At 34.9% G+C, this 22238-nt stretch overlaps 1 protein-coding gene across 3 annotated transcripts in view; it reads right to left on the bottom strand.

Annotated features, from left to right (window-relative positions):
• The window catches only part of LOC123880268, a 47735-nt gene that overhangs the window by 7796 nt on the left and 17701 nt on the right, over positions 1-22238 (bottom strand). The window contains exons 3-5 of one of the 3 annotated variants that reach the window (XM_045928307.1): positions 7223-7589; positions 6028-6172; positions 1513-1602 (exon numbers count right to left, since the gene is read on the bottom strand). In XM_045928307.1, coding sequence (XP_045784263.1) covers positions 1513-1602; positions 6028-6172; positions 7223-7589 — 602 coding nt within the window. The remainder of the gene's footprint in view (positions 1-1512; positions 1603-6027; positions 6173-7222; positions 7590-22238) is intronic. The other 2 variants (XM_045928308.1, XM_045928309.1) reach the window with 2 other exon arrangements.

Below are 22238 nucleotides of genomic sequence, written 5' to 3'. Positions count from 1 at the left end.
TATTGTTGTTTTAAAAACAAATTGAAGTTTGAAGTAAAAATAGAATGCAAAAGTATACAACTTGTATCATATTGAATAAAGTTATGGAAAAGGTTTACAGTACGCTACGTACCGTTCAAAATAAATGCTGCTTTGAAATCAAGTGGTTAATTTCCGAATATTGTCTTAAAATGTCGTAGTGAATTTGATTTTTTCTACAGGCTTCATTTTCATTGTATTATTTATGAAAGCTACGTACCGAAAATTGGGGACATTTTAACTGGAAAACTTTGAACATGGCAAAACATACTTAAATAAGAATTTTTGTAGCGATTGGCAGCAGTTTGGTAGACATTTTAAAACATTAAACGTTTATTACTTAAGTTAATTTCTAAAATTGAACACAGTAGATATCACTGCCACGTAAAATGTATAACTTTTCCACACATTACAAACATTACTTTCATCTCACTAGGCAAAACCGTGGCGTAGCTTATCTATTCCAGTCAAAAACTTGAAGTAATCTTTGTTTCTGATATTAAGTAATTTTTTATAGTATATTTATTTTAGTAAGTCAAAAAGTTTCATTTAAGCGGATATATTACACAACCCGTGATGCTTATGCCGGAGACAGCGCATGTGAAGTTTATAGCATAATAATATGATAATCTCGAGGAGCTTTATATGTGTACCATTATTTCTCAAGATTCGAGTAAATTTGTTGAAAGCTAAATGCGAATTCTGTTTTGAACCACGGTACGGTTTAAATAGGAAGAACTTTATAGTATAAAATCTTAAACAAAGTACAAATGTGTTTAAGTAATACAAAGGAAATCGCATCTGCTCAACTTATTTGCAGATTTTATCATCGCTCAAGTACATTGCCCATATTATAAAAGATCACTCCCTTCTAACACACATTACAAAACTTCTTATACTATAAATATTAAATATTTCTATCAAGGTATCAGGGGGGCCTTATATAAAGTTATCTACGGGCAGTACGATTAAATGGGGTAGGCTGGTATGAAATTCTGTTTTATTGTAGCTTCTTTTGATGAAAACCGCCCAACCACCTAGAAAAATTGTGAAACTGATTTATTAAACAAGAGGAAATATAATTTTGTGCACAAAATAAAAAAAAAACCCATTTAATCATACCTACTTACTATTATTTATTAGCTATGCTACTCACGCAAGGTTAAGGCTAGTGATGCATGCTAAATTCAAATCTCCTATTTTGGTATTAACTATAGTGAAAAAGGGTAGGTATCATGCAGTTGATCTGTTATGCGTTTAAGCGAAACTTAAGTTAAGCAAATCATGATTTTCACTTCGTCTCTTTTCTAAACTCTTCTCATTCGGTTGCTTATTTCTAAAACTATGTCAAACAGTGCAATTTTTTGACTGCTAATAATATTTTCAATGTGGAACAAAAATTTGGTTTTCATTGCACCTAAAACTCATTGACTCCATGCTTCTAACAAATAACTGGGGTAAACAGACGCTAAGTGCTAAAATTTTGAACATCACCTCTCCTCAAGGTCGTTAGGACGATTTATTTTCAACCAGCGCAGATTGGTTGGCAGTAACGAGACAGGTATACGGTAGTCCTTATTAGACCTGCAATTATTCCGCTTTCTGCTGATTGCTTACAGAGAGAAAAATGATACTACTCTTTGTCATCTTTAAAGTAATTTTTTATTTATGTTACATGTTTGTGAAACACGGAAACCATATTCAACCGGGCGTAATGTCCCATCTAACTACGAAGTAAGATAACGCTATAGTAAATAAATTAAATAGCTGTCTATTGTCTAAGTAGGCACGTGGGTAGTCAATGACCTGGCCTAACTATGAATAATTACTTAGTAAAGATAACGAAATGTTTCTTTTTAAATATCAACACACTTTTGATATCTGTGAATAAAGTTCAATTAACATTAATTCTATCCGTTTTTAAAATATGCAGATTTTATGTCTTCAAATTGTTTGTTGTTATTGCAATTGTTCGTCGCTTGTGAATTCGAATTTAAAAGTTCGGCTTCATAAGGAAAAGAAAATAATCAGACAGCACTGTGCCTGGACTATACGGGGGATGATCGGTATTACCAAAGGCACACTCACGATTTTGGAACATTGGCAATACGTTATCATATAGCTGGAAAAAAACTGTAGAGAGATTGTTTCTGTGGTTTTTTATCATGTTTCTTCTGCGACTAAGGGCTTCGCATGTTTATTTACTAATAACAGAGAAAAAGTACCATAATATGGCACAACCTTTGCATATAACTATATCAGGCCAGGTCATTAAGGGATCACCCTGGTATATAGCTTTCATACGCTATGTTACAAAACTTTTGACGGACAAAATAATTTATTTTACGGAAATTCATAAAGCTTTGTACCTGCGATTTGACGATCTGATGCGAGGCACGTGAAAAAAAAAAACACGGAAAATATTTTGATATTTTCACTTTGTAAGCACCTATTTTTACGGTGTCAGCCATTCGTGGCCTGCGTGCACATTTTTATGATTAAAAAAATATCTAATAGAGCAAGACCCCACTGCCGATGCCGCCAGAATTTTCTTATTTTCTGAATAGCAAAATGTGTGGGATAGAGTATTGTTATTATCTGCTAGCTTGTGCCGTGGGCCAATATCCATACTAATATTATAAATGCGAAAGTGTATCTGTCTGTATATCTGTCTGTCTGTCTGCTACCTTTTCACGGCCCAACAGTGTAACCGATTCTGACAAAATTTGGTACAGGGTTAGCTTATATCTCGGGGACGGACAAAGGCTCATTTTTATCATGGAAATCAAAGAGTTCCCGCGGGATTCCTAAAGACCCATCTGCTTAACCGATTTTTATGAAGTTAACCTGCGTCCCTGTAATTGACACGGGCAACTTTTTATCCCGGAAAATCAAACAGTTCCCACGGGATCTTTAAAAACCTAAATCCACGCGGACGAAGTCGCGGATATCCTCTAGTTTATTATAAAGGTTCATAAAAATCGTTGTTACAACACCTTACACCTGGTACCTTACAAAGAGAATCTCAGGCTTCGCACTACAGGAATCCTTCAAGGATTAGACTAAACTGCTGTTTGAAATCTGGATTTTGTTCTGGACAACATTCGATCTAAAACATACTGATCAAAAGTAGATTTCATAAAATTGGAAAATCAAACACTAGATTTATCTACCATTCAAGCAGTAAATACAAAAAAAAACTAGTTGTAATGCATTCAAGAACTAGTTTTTAACTAGAGGAAACGCGTTTTATTTAAAACCTGAAGGTATTCACGGTATTCACTGTAATATGCATCGCGACTACTCTGAAAGTCAATTATAAAGTGAATCCCAAGTGTATCAGATTGTAAAATCTAAGTACACTTGCATTTTGAGCATCACAACGTTGAAATGAAAATAAATTGATCAGTATAATTACAATACTTACGTAGGTATTAATCAAATAGATGTAAGAATTATTATCTTTCTAACAAGATTGTTTTTAAGCTTCTGGTTTAAGAAATCGTCAACTGCACATAAATAATCTTGAACCCATGATCTTAAAAATATACCTTTTTTAATATACCGTAATAAGATAAGGCTAGTTTGAAGTTTTATTGTTAATATTAAAAAAGTAGATATCTGAAATTCTAAGAGCTCATACGAACTCTAACAACATTTAGCTGTCGAAGGAATCAACGCTTTGACCATTTTGGCAAAATTTATTTGTTTAAGTAGTAAAACGATATGTAAATTAAAGAACAAGAAGAAATTCATCAGGATAATACTTATAGCAACAGTATCTATAAATGGATAATATTTCATATTACCATATTTTATGACTATAAACGTTTCCACCGTTTCCACCTACATCAATGCTAATAAATATTAGCGAGAGCATTTTAAATCCTTCATGAAACCGGAAACAGGTACCTATTCCAGTATCTTCAAATCTATTCCAAGAGACGTGGTTGTCTCAATCACAGACAAAATTACAAGCTAATTGGAACTGCAAGTAGTCTACTTGACGAAACTTCATCTAGTATTTAAATTAAATCTTCACTTTGCGACCAACTACTGCAGCTTAAAAATTGCATTTCCAATATTTTTTTAAAAGCTAGCTTGAAGGAGAATGTTTGTGTAACAAGTACCTACCCGTTCTAGTTCGAAAGTTAATACCAAATGCTTAAGTCTGTAAGCCCTTAAGAAGCTGTGCAGAAATAAAGCTTTTAAGTAATACAATAAAGTACAATAAATGTAACACGGTCAACGTAATACTATAACTAAATTTAAATAAAACACTTCCAAATACCAAAAGCTATAGGTTTAGGTATTGATATAGAATCATGAAATTTGGCAAGAAGCAAGGTCTCACAGAACAAGGAAAGAAAGAAATCCTCAAATCATTAATTTGTAATATATATCACATTTTTTCCGATTGCAAACCTACTTTGCAGTTTGTAGATAATATATACATCATATTATAAGAGGTATATAATATAAAATTTTGCGTACCACACGCGTGATGTTACATATAGTTTGTCGATTTAGAATAATTTTACTCGTGCTTTCTGCTACATGATACTTCTCGTTTGTAATATCTACCTTCGTTCAATGCCAATACTACCTTAAAACATCTACGCAAAAAGGCGAATATAGAAATAATCCATACCATATTATAAATGCGAAAGTGTATCTGTCTGTCTGTCTGTCTATCTGCTACCTTTTCACGGCCCAACAGGTTAACCGATTCTGACGAAATTTGGTGTAGGGTTAGCTTATATCCCGGGGACGGACATAGGCTACTTTTTATCCAGGAAAATCAAAGAGTTCCCACGGGATTCCCAAAAACCCATCCGCTTAGCCGATTTGTATGAAATTTGGTACCGAGTTAGCTAGCGTCCCTGTGATTGACTTAGGCATTTTATCCCGGAAAATCAAACAGTTCCCACGGGATCTTTAAAAACCTTAATCCACGCGGACGAAGTCGCGGACATCCTCGGCGGATAATATTACGAAAGAACTCATATAAAAAATAAAGAAACAAAAAGTACAAATTAAAAGAATCACGACTGGTTTTCTTTTCACGCTGATTGTCGGCAACGGGATGACAATAATTAGGTAGGTATCTATGCATTGCTATAATTGCTATGAAACGTTATTGCATAGCGCTGAGCTGTAAGCATTCTCCCTTACACGTTTATGCATTATTATGTGATGTTCCTGAGTAATGCCGCAGATCCATACTAATATTATAAATGCGAAAGTGTGTCTGTCTGTCTGTCTGCTACTTTTTCAGGGCCCCACCGCTGAACTGATTTTGATGAAATTTGGTACAGACATGGGCTACATCTCGGGGAAGGACATAGGCTACTTTTTATCCCGGAAAATCAAAGAGTTCCTGCGGGATTTAAAAAAACCGAAATCCACGCGGGCGAAGCCGCGGGCATCCCCTAGTAATTTATAAAACAAGATGAGAAGTTGGCGCTGATTAGCTAACCGCAGATATTCCGAGTTAATGTTCATCGTGAAATAAAACCAGTAGTAGGGAGTAAAGTAAAATAAATTTTCTAATTATATCTTGCCATGGAGACAGTGCTACAAAAATCTTACGAGACGTTTCAGTGGCTTATCTAATAACGGAAAGTTTGGCTCATTTTTGTGCTTTTTTAGCTGCTCAGCGCAGGCATGAAGCCAGTTAAGCTAGCTTTAAGTTTTGTTGTATGCCAACTAGTTTTCCGAAGCTGATTTCAAAGATAAACAAATCTTAGAACCTTCTCGGAGGAAGACGTAAGCGACGCGATTTTTCCGGTGGTTTGGACCTTTTGAAATTAGTTATATCACTTGTATACGAGTCATGATATATTATGATTTCATTTTAGTTCGCGGTAACAAGGCCCTATAGTATAGTTGCACTTTTTCACGTCAGCGCGAAGCTATTTGTTTGCCTTTTCAGTCAGTTAAAGGAAAATAAACTATACCATCATCAATAAAATAAAAAATAAAAATATTATTTTATTTTTTACTCACAAACCAGTGCGAAGCCTGTCCACGTGTTCGGCGATGAGTGTCTTCGTTTTACTCAAGTTGGGATTTTGTCGAATCTTGCGCGTATCTATCATCGTGTCAATGCTGTTATACTCTGGCTCCTCTTCTATTGGTGTCACTGCTTTATTCATAACATAAAATAAAAGGATTTGATTTTTTTTACACGGACAAGTTTATCTTTGACCACGATCTCACATGGTGGTAAGTAATCTCACATATGGAAGCGTGCTAATCTTTCTATGCGACATCATACTGGAGCGCGAATCTACTGACTAGCTGAAAATAGAGATAAGTAATGAGTATCTATGATTGAAATGTAAGAATATAAAACTTCAGATACAGCATGATCTGAATGCAATATAATAGAGAAGTTCGTATTAACTACACGTTTGTAAGATTGGTATTGGTAAAAGCTGTGATAGCCTAGTGGGTAGTACGGTCGCTTCCTAATCGGAGATCGGGGGTTCGGAAGACGCACCTCCAACTTTATGTACTTAAATATCACTCTCTTTAACGGCGAAGTAAAAAATCGTGGGGAAATCTGCATGCCCGAGAGTTCTACACAATGTTCTCAAAGGTGAAGGCTGCCAATCCACGCTTGGCCAGCGTGGTAGACTAAGGCCGAAGCCCTTCTCATTCTGAGAGGAGACCCATACTCTGTAGTGAGCCTGCGATGAGTTGATCATGCTGATGATGAAGATTATTAAATCAACAAATTTTTTAGAACATAAAAATATTGCTAAGTTGATTTTCTCGGTTCATGTTCAACTTTCAAGTAAGTTTTACAATGCTTTTGATCGTTCACTTCGTGCACAAACAAGTTTTAAATTCTTTTGAAACTAAATAAAAGAATAAGATGCGCATGCTCAATGGAGCATCCATTGAACTGACCCAGAATGTGGAAAAGTTTGTATTGCTCTCGGAAACATTTCTCTTACATTTCTTATTGGTTAATGGAAGAAAACAAGATGGTTGAGAGCATTCACGATGGTTTTGCTTGCAAGAAACCTTAGTAGGTATAGGTACTTATTGTAGGCAATAATTAAGGCTGCTACAGGCAATAATCAAATGTGGAATAGTATAACCATGGCATCGTTTCATTACTCATTTTGATTTTTATTCACTGTCTGATGAAAGTTTATAGAATAGATACCTAATATAGTTTAAAATTACTTACCATTTTCTTCAATATTTGCATTTTCGTAATAACCAGAATCAAGAGGCGTTAAAGCAAAAGTTTTTTTTACATCAGCAGAATCTGATCCAGGGTTAGCAGTATTATTTGTTTTGGTGGACCTTTCCTTGCTGGAATCCTCGTCAGCTTCGTTCTTCTTCAAAACTTGATACCCCTTGTATCTGAGAGGTGAGGACACGACAGCGTCCAATTTCTGGTCAGGGTACATTTGCGCCTCAGGGACGATCGGACCTAAGACGTGCCCGAAGTAGCGAGTTGGTGATTCGATGGGTTCCCAGCGGGGATACTGGACCTCATATGGATTAGATTCAATTTCTTGTAATTCCATTTGCTTGATGAAATCTATTTCCTGTCCAGACAAAAAAGACAAATGTTTTCTTATTACTATTATTATCCTTTAGTATAAAACACAAAAATGTATCTACCTATGCCCATTATAGACTTTGAAGTCACCAGTTCCCACCCAAATCAGTTTCATTAAAAAGGCAATAGTGCAAAAATGGTTTTAGACTAGACTTGCAACGAATATTCGGTTACTATTCGGTATTCGGCCTATTCGGCTGCTTTTATTATATTCGGCCGAATACCGAATACTTAAATAATATATTTTGTCGTAGAGAAATAATTGGTAAAATGAAAAATTAAAATCGATTGATTACGTATATATTCATATTTTCATTTCTGTTATATTCATTTAAGTAGTCATTGGTGCATAACACAGGTACATAATCATCTTCTGAATTGGAAAAATGGAGGATTCTATGTATTTGAATTATTGTGGTAATCAAAATATTTTAGAAGGGTAAGGTTCTCATTTCTTTAATAATCATTTATTAAGTAGTCATTGGTACATAAAACAGGTACATAATTTAATCATTTTCTGTATTAAACAAGTTAAGAATTTTTCTATGCATTTGAATTATTTTCATAATCAAAATTTATAAGGGGAAGGTTATGGTGCTGAAAGACTAACTTTTTCCTAACATTTTTAGGAAGTAGTTTACTTCTTTTTTTCTCGTAGACCATCCCAACTTCAGAGCGATGAGTACATTAGAACAAAACAAAGGCGCGAAACAATCACGTCTGTACAAGTTTTTGGCGCTAAAATCCGGCCGAATACTTTTGCCGAATATTCGGCTATTCGGTCAGGGGCCTCGCCGAATATTCGGTATTCGGTATACTGCCGAATATACTATTCGTTGCAAGTCTATTTTAGACCATAAAAACAATGCATTAGGCATATTCTTTTTTTAGCGTAGTCTCAATCGCACCTTTTCTTTTTTTAGCACTAGTCTCTCGCTGGTAAGTAAGAGGGCGACAGGTCTACCTACTGGCCATTATCCAATAATCTCCAGATCGTTTGCCAAATATAGCGCCAGGATTAGCGATCCCAGTTCTAACAATTGTCGCCGCTTGATGCAGTTAGTGGTCAATGATAAATATTCAAATTGATTTTTATTTCATGCAGGTACACTTAAAGGTGATTTTGAAGGGTCGAGACTCTCCGATGCTGTATAACCATAGACATACAATTTTCGCTTCAAGCATAATAAAAGTACAATGTAACAGTTTAGTGGAGTAAATAAAACCGTAAAATAGCCAATCTTAGGAAGTCCTCAGAAACAGCTCCGATTTTGATATTTTTTTTTAAATTCTTGTTTTTTATACATTACTAGCTGATGCCCGCAGCTTCGCCCGCGTGGATTTAGGATCTGAAATCCCGTGGGAACTTTTGATTCCCCGGGATGCAATGTGTTTCTGTACCACGTAAAGACATTTAAACGGATGATCCTTTAAAAATCCCGAGGGATCACCAGGATTTAGGAATGCAATCCCTTACAGCATCAGGGTTGAGGAGTTGGGTCCTCGAGGTCAACGACAAAGTGCTTACTTGGTACAGATACCTTCAATATCAAACAATTTATAACCGACAGTTTCTAAATCCCATCCCTGCAGCATCAGGATTGAGGAGTTGGAATCCAATTTTTTTATGAAACAATGTCACAAAGTTCCTATATCGATAAAAAAAAAATTACGCAAATCGGTTCAGAAAACTCGGAGATTTCGGTGTACATAGGTAGAAAAACACCACTCCCTTTTTGAAAGTCGGTTAAAAAAGCCTATGTTACACCCTGGTCAATCCTCTACTTATCTGTGAAAATCCCGTCAAAATCGGTTCAGCCGTTCCAAAGATTAGCCTTTTCAAACAGACAGACAGCAGACAGACAAAAATTTTAAAAACGTGTGATTCAGGGTTAGTATCGTTCAAATATATGAGGTAGTTATTTCGAAATTGCAGACAGACACTCCAATTTTATTTATTAGTATAGATTTAAAATCAGAAACGTTTTGAAGCGGGGAAATAATTTTTAGTATTTTTTTATCCATATGTGCGATATTTATACACGAAGTCCAGAAAAACGCTACCTTCTCTTTGAGAAGTTGTAGAGGAGGTCAAATGCTACAAATGACCTCTAAACACTTATGGGCAAAGACCGCCCGTTTTTGAGTTATTGATCGTTTTCAGAAAAATACGTATTTGTTTCTTTTAAAATTCATTAAAAAAAAGTAAGGCATATTGCCGACTTTTTATTTAATTTCTAAGTACTAGACATCTCAATTAATAATTGTGAATACTAAAATAAAAATAATCTTTGTAGGTTCCCCGGTTAGGGATCCAAGACTGTACCAGTTTCAAATTCAAATTCAAATTCAAATTATTTTTATTCAATTAAACTTTTACAAGTGCTTTTGAATCGTCAAAATAATCTACCACTGGTTCGGAATGCTGTTCCTACCGAGAAGAACCAGCAAGAAACTCGGCGGTTGCTCTTTTAAAATGTACAATTTACAATATTTCATAATTTCTATTGGGTTACTTTGCCAAAAATGCTATTTTTTTTTAAAGTTACAGAAATTTTTGGCCTGCAAATTATTTGCAAAGCTTCTACATATTCTCAGCTATCTAATGATGTACAAAATTTTAAAATAAGTTGAAAATTAGCTAAAAACACGATAAAATAATAGCACAAGGAAGAAATTTCTTAACGCTTAAATTTTAAATAAATCGTTTTTTCTTTGTTTACTTAGGAAGAGGTGACAGTTTACTGTGAATATGTGATCTGGTCAAGTTTGATCATAAAATCGGCCACGGGATAGCTCAATTGATCGATAGGAACGATTAGCAGAATAGCTGGTATTCTAGGTAACACATGTTTCTACAAATACAAATAAATAAATACCTAAATAAATATACCTACGCGCGGCCGCGTAGTCAAAACGTTCGACCAGAGAGAGGTGTTTTGATTTTTTTTCTAAATTCTTGCGGAACCCCTACAGAGGTATCGCGGAACCCTAGGGTTCCGCGGAACACACTTAGAGTATAGCTGCTGTATAAGAAGCACGCGTTACTTTGCGGAAATCCATCATATGCAAGGAACCGAAAGCTTAATTTGCTATAATCCGCTAAACCAGACAAATCTATATGGTACCATGCAGCCACCACACAGATCCCAAAACCACTCGACGCACGTTTCGCCCCGACACCGGAGCATCCTCAGAAGATGTAGACCTTACAATGCCTAAATAGTTGCAAATCGATCTCTGAGGCCTCACAGTCCCTTTGTGGGTCGTGTTCACAAAAGACAGAATATAAACAGAAAACAGAACAGAGAACAGGTAAGTTTTATTAATTATGTGGTCGTGCTAAATTGAATACGGATAGGGGTTAGGTGAAAAGTGAATGGCTTTTGGCTATCTGTTTCAGAATGTACAGATAAAGTTCTCAATATCCCATTATTTAGTACTATTATCTTACCTTGAAAATTGAAAATACTTATTTATTGATTCATGAACATATTTTTAACCCCCGACCCAAAAAGAGGGGTGTTATAAGTTTGACGTGTGTATCTATCTGTGGCATCGTAGCTCCTAAACTAGTGAACCGATTTTAGTGTAGTTTTTTTGGTTGAAAGGTGGCTTGATCGAGAGTGTTCTTTGCTGTAATCCAAGAAAATCGGTTCAACCGTTTGAAAGTCATCAGCTCTTTTCTAGTTACCTTCACTTGTCGGAGGTGTTATAAATTTTTAAAAACTGGCCATAATTTTTGATATCAGTACTTTTAATGGCCGAAACTTTTTGATAGGAACTGGCCCTTATTACTCATATGAAATGTTTTTGTTTGGGATTCATATTACAATATATATTATAAGCCGTAAAAAACCGGCCAAGTGAGAGTCGGACGGACGGACGGATGGACGGACGGACGGACGGACGGACGGACGGATGGACAGACAGACAGACAGACAGACAGATAGACAACTAAGTGATCCTATAAGGGTTCCGTTTTTCCTTTTGAGGTACGGAACCCTAAAAACTTATCTAAGTACATTATTTATATGTAAATAATAAGAATCTATTTACCGAAATATAAGTAGGATTATTTCAATGTCAAGTCGTATGATAAATTGATTATTATTTGTAAAGAGCAACAGCCTAGTTTCGCCTTTCTAGTTGTTCTTCTTGTGAGTGGGAAGGGAATTGCGAACCAGTGCAGTACTTACTACATTCAAAAGTAGGCATAAGTTTATTTAAAAAAAATTGTTTGTTTTAGGTACCTATGACAACCTCCCTGGTGGAGTGGTGAGCGCTGTGCAGTGGCGTCAGGTCCGCGGCTCGATTCCCGGCAGAGTCAATTTACAGAATTTCACAATTCGTACACACACACATGCGTTCACATACCAATACACGCACACACCAGTCACCACACAACACAAATTTGTTAACTTTAATTTTTCATTTAGTTTTTATTTATTTTATTCATATCCTTGTGCCTGTTCTTATGGACTAGACTAACTAGCATAGACGTATAATAACCGCTAACTAGATAATTTTCAGATGATTGCTAAATTTGACAAGGTAGGACAAATGTAACAGGGATGGCATTAAGTAACTCCCATTTAACACAGTTCTTACTTCTTTGGGAGTTAATAGTGAAAAATTTATGTCAGCATATTTTTTTGCAAATAAAGACCATTAATTAATTTATTTATTTAAGGTCTGGTCTAGTAGGACGCTACGGCCATGGCAAGTGACCACCCTACCGGCAAAGCCGCGCCACCAGACGACTTAGCGTTCCGGAACGATGCCGTCAGCCGTATAGGAACCGATAAGAGGTATGGATTTAATATAACTGCCGTACTTCTCTACTTCCAAGTTAGACAGTTTCCATCTTAGACTGCAACATCAGTTACCACCAGGCGAGATGCAATTAAGGGCTATCTTACTTGTATTGGAATTTAAATGACCGGTCGAGTCCAAGTCGGACCCGCACACAAACGGTTCCATACCATCGTACAACACTTACGAGTATAACACTTTTATGTACAATACTACAAAATTTGCGGTTTTCGGATTTTTGCTTTACTTGTGCTTTAGCACCTATCTACCTGCCAACTTTCACGATTCTATAATCTAGATCAATGGGAAGTAGGAACTCCATAGGTTCTGATTCCCTTGTCTTGACAGACATTTCCGTCGCTATTCTTCAAGATTAGCTTTGATAAATCTTCTTAGATTTAAATAAAAATCGATGTTTGTATGTTTGTCATCTATGCGTTGCTGCTGAACCACTTATCAGATTGTGATGAAACTTTAGTAGGGTGTTCCAAGGATGTCCGGAAGGTTTCTAACACAACAAATCTACATCTATATGAATAAAAAAATCCTATGTTTTGGAAAGTTATACGTTTTTCGTTATAAATGAAACTCCGTTTTAGTAAGTTATATTTTTGACGGACTTCCATAAATGCTCTATTCACTCGTATAATTTTTGGATCCAACTCCTTAAACCTGAAGCTGCCGTCTAAGATACTCAAATTCTGGAACTTTTTAAAGTACATAAATTAATATTGTAGGCACCAAGTTACAAATAGCACTTAAAGATTTAACTCGCAAGTTCCAAATCTTCAACCCTGATGATGCAGGGTATAACACTCCTAAACAATAGTTATTCAGGAACTGAGCCAGGTGAAATAATATCTAAAATATCGAGCATAGACTACATCATTGAACTCAAAGTTCACAATTCTCACATGGACCTCTATACATACAGTGTGTTTTTTTTAACTTGGACAGTATGGGGAAATCTGAAACCATGGAAGATACAGGGAAAGCATCTTAGGAACCATTTGCTCTTTTTTTATGAAAACAATTTTGGCGGAGTCAATTTTTTTGGCCAAGCGTGAGTTGTCCATAAAAATCAATTAAATTGACAATTTTTTTTTTAAATGTAATTGACTCAGTTTCATGAAGGGATCATTTTATTGTATCGGAAGAAAAGAATCGGGACAGCAGAAGTTAGTCAAATTTAATAAAATGTTTTCAATACAATTCCTGCTAAGTAGTACCTAAGTACTAGCAGGAAGTAATAAGGGTAGATAGTAGATACCCTACCCTTAATTTCGTATAATCGCATCAACATGATATTCAATTATGGAACATTTTTTGAATGACTTTTGCACGAGTAAGTCGTTCCACTATGTTTTAGTAGGTAGGTATACATTGCATCCTCCTAATGTATGAAAAAACATTTACTTGACCAACTTCTGCTGTTCCGATTTTTTTCTTTCCATATAATGAAATGATCCTTACATGAAACTGTGTCGATCGGCATTTAAAAAAAAATAGTCAATTTTATTGACTTTATGGGCAACTCACGCTTGACCAAAAAATTTACCATGCCAAAATGACACGCGCAAAATAATTAGGACAAGATAAGATATCATATTAAACATTTATTGAGCCACTAGTGTTATTAGGTTACCTACCTACCTACCTACCAGTTACTTAGAAATTGTATGAAAAAATATTTACTCAAATTTGACAAACTTCTGCTGTCCCGATTTATTTGTTTCGATACAATGAAATGATCCTTACATGAAACTGAGTCGATCGGCATTAAAAAAAAATTTGTCGATTTCATTAATTTTTATGGACAACTCACGCTTGACAAAAAATTTACTCCGCGAGAATTGATTTCATAAAAAAGAGCAAATGGTTCCTAAGACGCTTTCCCTGTATCTTCTATGGTTTCAGATTTCCCCATACTGTCCAAGTTAAAAAAAACACACTGTATATTGCTCACGCGGCGAGACACCGTTTATACATAACAAACCTATTTTGGGTCTATCCTCATCCAATGATGCAAATCCATTATTTACTTTTACACAACACTTCATAGTACGCCATTTTGGGTCTTGATTTACTTGATTTAATATCACTTTCGCACACGAACAAATTATTATGACAGTTGAAACCACAATAATCAAGCTATTCTGATTCCTAACTCCGTGGTTGAAAGTTGAAACTAACAAAAGTTAACAAGAGCGATTGAATTTATAAAATACCCACCTCCGAAATATTTTAAACGAAACTGACAGAACCACGAATATAGAAGGATGCGTTCAGTAATCTACGCAAAAATTATTTTAAAATAAGCTGTTTTTGTATCGAGTATTGTATTTTAAAAATCTAGAATTCAAAAGAATTAAGACATATTTATGATATTTGGAGTAAAACTTTTAAATATTTTGGAATATTGAAAATTGATAAATTATGAGGAATCTAAGTATTATTCATTATTGAACGAAACTGCAAATGAGATGCAAGAACATTCATTCCATTCTGACTTCTTTTGATCTGCTTGCTAGTGCGCTGGCCGTAAATGCAATTTTTATTATATTTAAAAAGTTTTTAGTAAATTTTTCTGTAGTTAAAAATAAAAAGTTAGAAAAAGTGCTAATAAGTGTACTCGTAAGTAACTTAATTTCTATTTTCGACCTCGCTTAATGCAAGCGGGTACCGCGTATCACAGCAAATGACTTATTAGATATCGATATGTCCATCCAGTTTGCATGTAAAAGATAATGTCGGTGATAGATTCAACGTTCAATTTAACATCCCGTAACATGAAGCATTCCCTTCGACCACAATCCACAAAATTGGGTCAAAATATCGACATTTAAAGAAGTAGTTTTTGTGATAACCAATTGTTAACATACCTGCATTATAAAATAAAGTAATAAGCATGTTGTTACCTGTTGTTATGAAATAAGTTTAAAGTAATTGCTTGAACAGATGATTTTAGGCCTATCTCGTGAAATTCGATGTTCGTTTCCAAACCAAAAAGAAAAAATACTAATAAGGTAGGTAGGTAGTCTGTAGGTAATAACGATTTAGTATGGACATTTAAAGCCAAAAAAAAAGCCAAAACTTATATTGTAGATATGTAGGTATATATATCTACAATATAAGTTTTGACTTTTTTCATCGCTTTATAGTTTTAAGTAACTAAGTAGGTATACGTATGTAACTACGAGTATTTATAGGTCCATGGTACCTACATATTTTTTAAAAATAGTACTTTACTCCCACTTGCTCGTAAATTGCTACTTTACTGAAGAAAGGGTTTCATTACAGAGGACTGAATTCAGACCTTTAAACCAGAAATTGCTGGACAGTTTCATACTGATGACGAAGTTCTTTAATTGAGTGTAACGTAATTTAGGTTGTTTTTGGCAGGCACAACACGATTTTATTAGGTACTTACTAGTTTTTATGGGGTTCCGTACCTCAAAAGGAAAAACGGAATCCTCATAGGATCACTTTGTTGTCTGTCTGTCTGTTCGTCTGTCCGTCTGTCTGTCTGTCGTGTCTGTCAAAGTACTTCCCGTGGACGTAGAATCATGAAAGGCAGGTAGGTACTAGGTATGTAGGTCTTATAGCACAAATAAAGCAAAAAAATCCGAAACCCGTGAATTTGTGGTTACATCACAAAAAAAATATGTATTCATGAACAAATAATTAATATTTTCAATTTTCAAAGTAAGCTAAGTTCTATACCAAGTGGGGTATGAAATGAAAGGGCTTTACCTCTAAGTACAATCTAAAACACATTTTCGTTTATTTTTTACCCGAAAGGAAGGGTTATGATTTTATTATACATAATAGTTTTTGATTTATCGTTCAAAATGTCGGGAAAAATACCCGGGTACGGAACCCTCGATGCACGTATCTGACTCGTAATAGGCCGGTTTTTTATTTCACTAACAATTTTTAGAAAATCTGACGTATTTTATCATCAGTTAAAGAGTCTGTTACTTGAAATAAATTTCTAAATTAATATAATATTTATTGCAGAAAAATAAAAAGATGTCGAATGGAGATGAGTTCATATTTACTCCAATCTCAGAAAATCGATTGTTCTTCGATCCCTCCTATCCCTTATTTGTGGACCTTCTAGAGTCTGAAAGGTAAATACCTACTTACTTAAATAGTATAATAAATATATATAGTATAATAGATATTATACAGTGATCGCAAAACAACTTTTGTTCGCGACAGATCAACATGGCAATTGGGGTATGAAGTGAGTCGTGCAGGAAGGACGCCCCGCACACCCGCGCGGTCATAGTTTTATTTTATTCATTTACTAGCTATTATACTCAGCATGCATTGCAAATTACAATGCCACATAAAGTAAAGTGTTCCGTTGTACATTTTTAACCAATTTCGAAAGAAGGAGGAGGTTCTCAATTCATCGGAATCTTTTTTCAATTTTTTATGTATGTTCCCCGATTACTGTAAGACGACTGGACCGATTTGGAAATTATTTTTTTTTGTTTGGTGGTCCTATATAAATTTGGTGAAGATCTGATGAATATCTTCGGAAATGGAGAACAGAACTCCTCAATGGATAACAGTAAATTGCTTGCGTTTAGTGTAATAGCTTAGTAAACAGTAGGGTTTGAACTGGGTATACCGTATTATAGTACAGTGGAGCCACTAAAAATTGTGAAATAAAAAAAATTCAAAAGAAAAAAAATCCACTTCAAAAACCACAAACACTAAAAAGTAAAATATAATTTTTGTTTCTATACGTGTAGTGTAAGTATGAAGTCGGGCGAGCTTCTCACTTGGATTTCTAGTTTATTTTATTACTAGCTGATGCCCGCAGCTTCGCCCGCGTGGATTTAGGGTCTGAAATCCCGTGGGAACTTTTGATTTCCCAGGACAAAAGTAGCCTATCCGTACTAGCCCGTCCCCGGGATGCAACGTGTTTCTGCAACGTCTGACCACCAGGATTTATTGGTAAGTATAGATATATTATGCTCGCTCGAATTCATACATACATTACAATGAATTTGTGGTTAAACACTTGTTAAACATCACAAAACAAATTTAAAATGTGTTAATGAACAAAATAATTAAAATTATAATTTTCAAAGTGAGATAACTATATCAAGTGGGGTATCATATGAAAGGGCTTTACCTGTACATTCTAAAACATATTTTATTTATTTTTATGCATTTACAGTTTTTGATTTATCGCGCAAAATATTGGAAAGAATACCCAAGTATGGAACCCTCGGTGTGCGAATCTGACTCGCACTCGCGTGGTTTTTTGAGCTAACTTGACCAGCCTAAAAGTTGAAGTTTGACAAAAATTGGTGATTTGACTAGGAGGCGCCAACCCTATCTTAGATTGTTCATGCTATCTCTATGATCCCTATTGATATTTAATGTGATTTTCTTCTTTATTCGACAGCCACGAATCGCAACATGGAGCGAACGGTGAGGAAGAAGATTACCAGATAGTGTAAGTGTTTTTGAATATTTATTTGATTTGAGTTGAATACCTTTAATACATCCCGTATTTTAAATGTCGCAGGTAAATAGGTATTGTCAAAGCCGTGATATTACAATCTCACTAGTGATATTATAATTAAACGGTAGCTTGTCAATTGCCTTCATTTCTTGTATATGTAACAACATTAAATATACCAAGCGACAGAAAAACAACTTTACTGTAATATTTCAGCGTTTATTAATACGATCGCAGTCGGGTTTTGTTCTTGAATTTTTTCTTGTTTGAACTAATTATTTAAAGGGCCATCTATAATTAAAGAGCAATTTGAAGTTTGATTTTCTAAACTCAGAGTATAGTATACTCGGAAAAATAATTCGCTTGACAGAGCATACTAATGCGCGCGTATGTATAACACACAAAGATACGACACGATGCTATCCGATAATAGATACACTCACACTTACTACACTCACTCACACTTCTAGATAACCTTACCAGTCGTATAGGGTCGCAAATTTCGCATCGGTTAACATAGTTCTGATGGCCGAGTGGTAACAGTGTTGAAGTTCTTAAAAATGCCGTGAGTTCTAATCCTAGTGGGCGATTGCTTTTTTATTTATTTTGTCTTCTTTATACAGTTAAAATTATTATACTTTCAAACAATATAATTATAAGCAAGAAAAAACAAAAATAATAAAACTTTTCTATTTTAGAAGTTATTTATTTATTTGTCTTTTGTGCAGTTCATAATTTATTATAATAAGCAAGAAATAAATAAGACGCTTGTCAAAAATTAACACATCAAATTAACAGAAGATATGCAAAAGAGGAAAAAAAATTGGCATACTTTATCTACTCCTATTACTCCTACAGTAATTTAAAACCAATATCGATGTGAAGTATGCTAAAAGTCAGTCAAGTATGAACGTAATCTTTTATTTACGTTTTGGGTTACTTTTAGGTTTGTGAGATGAATCAACATGTTAATTACTTAGATAGAAATCAAAATCAATTATAACTTCTAACTACAATAACAATAACATCACTCACAAATAGAATTAAATTAATTACCTATACTTCATTTAATATTGTATAAAGGTAGGCCACTCTCGTAAGCTATTACTTTTTGTAATCGATTCGTCATGTTAGTAACCATATTCCAGCAAGTCTATGCTGCCCCGCAGAGACTCCCAGGTAGAAGTTACCACTTTATTCAAAGTATATATCGTTTTCCTGTAGTTCTATTATAGTATTTTACGTCCATCCTTGTCCGACTCAAAAGATTTTTTATTGGTAAAAATAACAACGTTATTACATCAGTCAAAGTTTATAATATATATTCCATTGCAAAATGAAAGTCTATGTTCCCGGTGCAAACCATTCGTAATATTTTCTTCGTAATGTATTCCGGCAGCACGCAAATGGTTCCGCACAGTTTGCAGAGCTACATTGTGCTTGGTCGCTGTCAACCAAGTATTCAAAAAGGAATCCACGATATGCATTGCAACGATTTCTTCGTGGTGATGTAACTCCATCTTATAAGCTGATGGTTTGGGCCCAGGTCAACAATTGTCTACATGCCCCGTTTCTACTCGTTTCTCCGTAGTGACAGATCCACAAGCGCACGGTATTCATCTGTAAATGATTATACCCTGGATTAATACATAGGTTACTTTTATCCCGGAAAATTATTAAGTTCCCACGGGATTTTTAATAACCTATATACACGGGAACAAAGTCGCGGGCATCAGCTAGTATTTAGTATATTGGTTACATTGTTATATTATAATGCGTCTGATTAAAAGTATTAAATGGACTAAAAACATTACGCTAACATTTACAAAATACTAAATACACATAAATAAAAAGCATATACATAATTTCAATACGAGTAGGTTATATTTGTTTACTTACCGATATCATCGATTTCGGTTATCGAAATATTCCGCTCAAATAACAATCTCTGCTTTTTAAACAAAGATAAATAAGTGTTCCACGGTGGTGAGAAGTTCAGTAGTTATTCAGTGTGAAAAATAACACAATACACCATAAATTAATTCACTACTAGGATCTATTAATCCGCGTGCTCAAGTTCTATTTGACAATAATTTATAAAATAGGTAGGGTAGATTTAAAAAATGTAATCTATAGGTATATCTACACCGCATAATTTATCGCTTTGTGAGCTCGGTTTAAGGCCATTTTACTCTAACATTATTGTGCTTTGATGATCGGATTCTATCAGCGTGGGTAAGCGGCAATACTACCTGGTGCCTGCTGTGGGGAAATCAGTGAAACATGTAATTTGTAAATTATTGCAAGTAGATATGGTGAAAAGAGACCGACAATGCATTAAAGAGAGATAGGTGTAAAATAATAAGTAAACGAGTTATGCACACACATAATGCTTCGTTGTGTTGCCGGGTTACCGATTAGTTTTGCTTTGTGTACCTTAAAACATCAAGATTGAGGACTTGGAGTTTAATGATTATAGCCTATGCCCGATATTTTAAATAGTATTATTTATCCAGGAATAATTCCTGAATGATTATGGTGTTGAAGTGCTGTACCCTGCATCATCAGGGTTGCGGAGTTGGTACTTGCGAGTTTAATCATAAAGTCGTTGCTTGGTGCCTACAGTATCAGTTCACCGCCAAAAGTTCCCAAATCCTTACAGGAGGAGCTCAACACCTTGTAGCGCCAGGATTGAAAAGTTGGGACTTGACTTGAAGGTCAATAGTCTATGCTCGAGATTTTAAATATTATTTCACCAGGAACAGTTCCTAAATCCCTACGATTTAGGAGTGCTGCGTCCTACATCATCAGGGTCAAAGAGTTGAATTTTGAAAGTTAAATCATAAAATGGTTGCTTGATACCTACAGTATCAATTTTTAACCGAAACCTCCCGAATCCTTACGGCTTTAGAGCTCAGTACCTTGAGCATCAGTATTGAAGAATTACGACTTGCAGATGAATGTTGTAGTCTATGTTTGATATTATAAACCTTATTTCACCAAGAGCAGTTTCTGAATCTTTATGGCTTAAGAGTGCTGTACCCTGCATTATCAGAATGGAAGAGCTGGGACTTGTGAGTTTTATCATAAAGTCGTTGCTTGGTACCTACAGTATTAATCCACCAGCGAAAATTCCCAAATCCTTACGGCTTAGGATCTGTACTTTGCAGCATATCATTTAAAATATCTTTGCAGCAATTTCATTTAAAATATGTACATTTGTGGTTACATAACAAAAAAAATTAAAATGTGTTAATGAACAAATAATAATTAGTGTTATAATTTTCAAAGTGAGAAAACTATATTAAGTGGGGTATCATCTGAAAGGGCTTTACCTGTACAATGTACATTCTAAAATATATTTTTATTTATTTTTATGCATTTACAGTTTTTGAATTATCAGAACCCTCGGTGTGCGAATTTCACTCGCACTCGGGTGGTTTTTTGAGCTAACTTGACCAGCCTAAAAGAACGATTTGAAATTGGACAAAAATTGGTGATTTGACTAGGAAGCGCCAACCCTATCTTAGATTGTTCAATGTTCATGCTATCTCTATATCCCTATTGATATATATTTAATATGATTTTCTTTTTATTCGACAGTGACGAAACGAACGAAGAGAGCAACGGCGAGGACGAACATGTGGTGATAGTGTAAGTGTTTTTGAATATTTATTTGATTTGAGTTGAATACCTCTAATACATCCCGTATTTTAAATTTCGCAGGTATAGGTATTGTCAAAGCCGTGATATTACAATCTCACTAGTGATATTATAATTAAACGGTAGCTTGTCAATTGCCTTCATTTCTTGTATATGTAACAACATTAAAATATACCAAGCGACAGGAAAACAATTTTACTGTAATATTTCAGCGTTTAATAATACGATCGCAGTCGGGTTTTAGTTTTGAACTTAATCTTGTTTGAACTAATTATTTATTTAAAGGGCCAACTATACTTAAAGAGCAATTTGAAGTTTGATTTTCTAAACTCAGAGTATAGTACCTTAAAACATCAAGATTGAGGACTTGGAGTTTAATGATTATAGCCTATGCCCGATATTTTAAATAGTATTATTTATCCAGGAATAATTCCTGAATGATTATGGTGTTGAAGTGCTGTACCCTGCATCATCAGGGTTGCGGAGTTGGTACTTGCGAGTTTAATCATAAAGTCGTTGCTTGGTGCCTACAGTATCAGTTCACCGCCAAAAGTTCCCAAATCCTTACAGGAGGAGCTCAACACCTTGTAGCGCCAGGATTGAAAAGTTGGGACTTGACTTGAAGGTCAATAGTCTATGCTCGAGATTTTAAATATTATTTCACCAGGAACA

The sequence above is a fragment of the Maniola jurtina genome, chromosome Z (assembly GCF_905333055.1).
Source record: "Maniola jurtina chromosome Z, ilManJurt1.1, whole genome shotgun sequence".
Lineage (NCBI taxonomy): Eukaryota > Metazoa > Arthropoda > Insecta > Lepidoptera > Nymphalidae > Maniola > Maniola jurtina.
The sequence above is the reverse complement of the archived record's forward strand: the minus strand, read 5'-3'. Positions and strand labels throughout refer to the sequence as shown.